Source organism: Myotis davidii, unplaced genomic scaffold, assembly GCF_000327345.1.
Source record: "Myotis davidii unplaced genomic scaffold, ASM32734v1 scaffold174, whole genome shotgun sequence".
NCBI lineage: Eukaryota > Metazoa > Chordata > Mammalia > Chiroptera > Vespertilionidae > Myotis > Myotis davidii.
In genome coordinates, this window is record NW_006289087.1 from 6,063,240 (window position 1) to 6,066,723 (window position 3,484).

General features: G+C 41.4%; 1 protein-coding gene across 1 annotated transcript in view; it reads left to right on the top strand.

Annotated features, from left to right (window-relative positions):
- USH2A (Usher syndrome 2A (autosomal recessive, mild)) overlaps positions 1–3,484 on the top strand; it is a 442,266-nt gene that overhangs the window by 241,875 nt on the left and 196,907 nt on the right. Inside the window, 1 exon segment of the mRNA XM_006761291.2 lies at positions 1,937–2,088. Within this exon segment, the coding sequence (XP_006761354.1) occupies positions 1,937–2,088 (152 nt within the window).

A 3,484-nucleotide genomic window follows, 5' to 3' on the forward strand; every position in this document is an offset into this window, starting at 1 on the left:
TGTTATCTACAGAATGTGTGTGTGTGGTGTCCGATCTTACCTGCACTGAAATGGGACTCCGGTGTCATCTCCCTCTCAATGCAAGCGCATCCTAGGTGCTAAAAAAAAAAACAACCCACACTTAGCAGTTGAATTAACTGTCACAAATCTCACTTAACTTGATACTTAGCTCATTGTCATGTGCTCATCTTACACTAAGCCCTGTCTCAGTCACCGTCTGCTATTTCTTCACCCAGAGTTCCAGATGTCACGGGTATCTGCTTTCTCCGCAGAGCTTGCTAGGGGTTGACTTGCCAGAGTGAGTCAGGGAGACAAATCCAGGAAGTGACTTTCGAAAGACTGTCACTGAGGGAGGATGGAAAAGAACTCAGAAAGTAGACACAAGGAGTGGCAAAGCAGAGCCACTGAGGGATGTTAAGGGTAAGAGCTGGGTGAGGGTCCTGTGTCTCGTGCGCCCCAGAGGGCATGACTGAATTAGAGACTTCAGTCTTTGACGTCCATGTGCGCGGTTGGACTCATCACAGAAGTGATCCAATTACATTCATTACTGTCTGAGTGAGAAGACAGATGTGTAGCACTTGCTAGAAAGATTTCCTTCCAAATGGTCCAGATTTTGAAAGTTTGTACTTAAGGGCTGAGATTTAGTTATAATGAAAATGAACTTCTGTAAAACATCTCATTTCTCAATATGTGAGGGAAGTGAGATATTATGCACATAATCCCAGCATAAAAGAAATTCTCTGTCCCCCAATTATGTACGAAAAGGGAGATATTGATTTGGGTACTTTCTGTTTCAATGTTGAGAAGTAGGTCAAGTAGATCGCATTTTAGGTGTCTTACAAGTTCTTTACGAGCTTCTGCAACACATTATTTGTACGTAGGTGTGTGTGTGTGTGTGTGTGTGTGTGTGTGTGTGTGTGTGTGTGTGTGTGTATTCAGTGATCGCTTAGTAGGGTGCCTGGCACATCATAAGTTCTTGTCCTTTTTATAATTGTGATTTGATCCATCTTTTTTTCTCTTAAATTTTCAACGAAGTGTTTGGTTTTCTCTTAGGTATTTGTCATTTCTTAGTTTTAATTCATGTGTGCTTTTGTGCGTCTCATATGAAGTGACATTAAATCAAATGCTTTCAGGGGAGCATGCTCAGTGGTACCCCGGATGGCCCCCCTAGAATAAAGGAGAGCCAATGGGAGTAGCCATGCTCTTGTGGGACCATTGTGACACGTGATGGTAAAACGAAGACTCTCTTTCCAAAATCTGGAAATGAGGGAAATAGATCTGCTTTCAGAAACATCAGTTGTGCAAAGTTACCTTCAAAAAAGGAAAATGAGTCATAAGTAGCTTTATTAAAGTATTAACGCATGGAAACTTTAAAAAGTGTTCATCCTTTAAGGAAGTATTGATCAAGGTCTAATTGACCAAAGAGAAAATGTGCGAGGCCTTTAAGACAGACTTTCTTTAATACGAGGAGCTGGTTACTGATGTGTCAGAGGAACAAAAGGGAAAAGGAAGTAGATGCAGAGCAAACAGGGGGACTGTGGGCTTAGCAATTTGATATTTAAGGGTTTAAAGACCCTTTTACCCTTTGGGAAAAGACAGAGTTCAGGCTCGGAAATACCAGATGCGGTGATTCCACAAAATTAGGAGTCACATCAAGTGCCTGTTGCCCGGCCAGTGTGGCTCAGTCCATGAACCAGGAGATCCCGATAGGATTCCTGGTCAGAGCACATGCCCAGGTTGTGGGCTCCATCCCCAGGAGAGGCGTGCAGGAGGCGGCCAATCAATGTTTGTCTCTCATCAATGTTTCTCTCTCTCCCTCTCCCTTCCTCTCTATAAAGTCAATTTAAAAATACTTTTTAAAAACGAAGTGCTTGCTCTTTCGAAGTCATTCTTTGCTGTTGCCTACTCATCCTACTCATTGCAATTATCTTTCCAGGTGTGATCACACGCTACGGGCTATATCTGGATGGACTGCTCATTCACAATTCCTCAGAGCTCAGCTGCCATGCTTACGGATTTGCTCCGTGGAGCTTACATTCTTTCAGAGTCCAGGCCTGCACGGCTAGAGGGTGTGCTCTGGGCCCACTGGTGAGTGTGTGTGGACAGCCTGGGGGTCATTCCATGTCAGGGGACAGGAACAAGGAAAACGTAGGGCTCTCTGCTCAGCTATCCTTTCAAGGAGGATGGCGGGGATTTCTTTTTATAAAATGTCACTTAGGAGTTAGTAATTGTCTATATTCAACATAAATGTCAAGAGTGCACATAGTGAAGGACAGAATCATCTAAATGTTATTAAAAATAAAATGTGCATACAATTTTGCCGAATTTAGTATCCTAATTTAAGTACATTTTTTTCTCCCTGATATTGGGCTCTACAACTAAGTAAGTTTAAGTTTAAAAGGTGAAAATAATTGAAAACTTGTAACTGCCACAATATGTCAATACTGCTCCATAATAATTGGGCTAATCAATGAAAAGATTGAGTTTGCCTCAACTATTAGAATAAAATATTTAAATTTTATGAGTGTGATATAGCTTCATGAGAACCATATTTAAAATTACATTAATATCAGCTTTTCATATCCTCATTTCCGAAATCTACAATACACACCCATATTTCATTAGTAGCTAAAATATTGATGAAATTGTGCTTTTTATTATTAGTGTCATTTTAAAAATCCAATTAATAGTATGTAATTGTCCTAGCAAGCCATTCTTTAGTTTCCAAACATTACATTTTCATTTTGTGCGTTTTGTCTTGATTAATGAGATTTACCTTCTTTTAAGGGAAATGCTCATTAGTTTTAGATACTTTCTGGCAATCTTGGCTCATGCCCTGTCATTTTAATGTACTCTGTCTTCATTGAAGAGTGTATTGTATAAATATTACCTTGAAAAACAGGGCCACCATTTAAGTTTTGCTTCCTTATTTTTCATTGCGCCTCCCATTTTGTTTCAGCAATTGGTCGCTTTCCAAGCTGCTAATAACATCATCTATCTGTGGAACCGAGCTGTAGTCTTCATTGCCATTAAGTATTTTATAGCCCAGACCCTCAGACGGTTACTTACTCTTAAAAGCAGAAATGGCAATAGGCCAGCTCTTCTTCTCCATTCAAAAAAATAAAAAAGGAAAAAGAAACAAAAGAACACTTCACAATAGCTTGAAACTTAGACTTTTTCAAAAATAGAATCTGCCCATTGTGGTCCAGGCTACTGCATGGGCTTCCCCCCCACCCTGTCTCTGAATGTTCCCACAGCTTTAACCAAGGGGGACACGGTTATCGATCTGTGTCCTGCGTGTATTGGAGGCGATGTGAGCCTCACGAAATCAAATGCCACAGAGCCCTGATGGGCAGAGGGAAACGGAATTGGACTGTAAAACCCACTCTGCCGCGGCCTCGTCCGTTCCAGACCCAGCCCTGACACCAGGGGGACTTACTCTCTCCCCTCGGAACTCTTCTTTATCCTGCGCTCACCGTGCCAC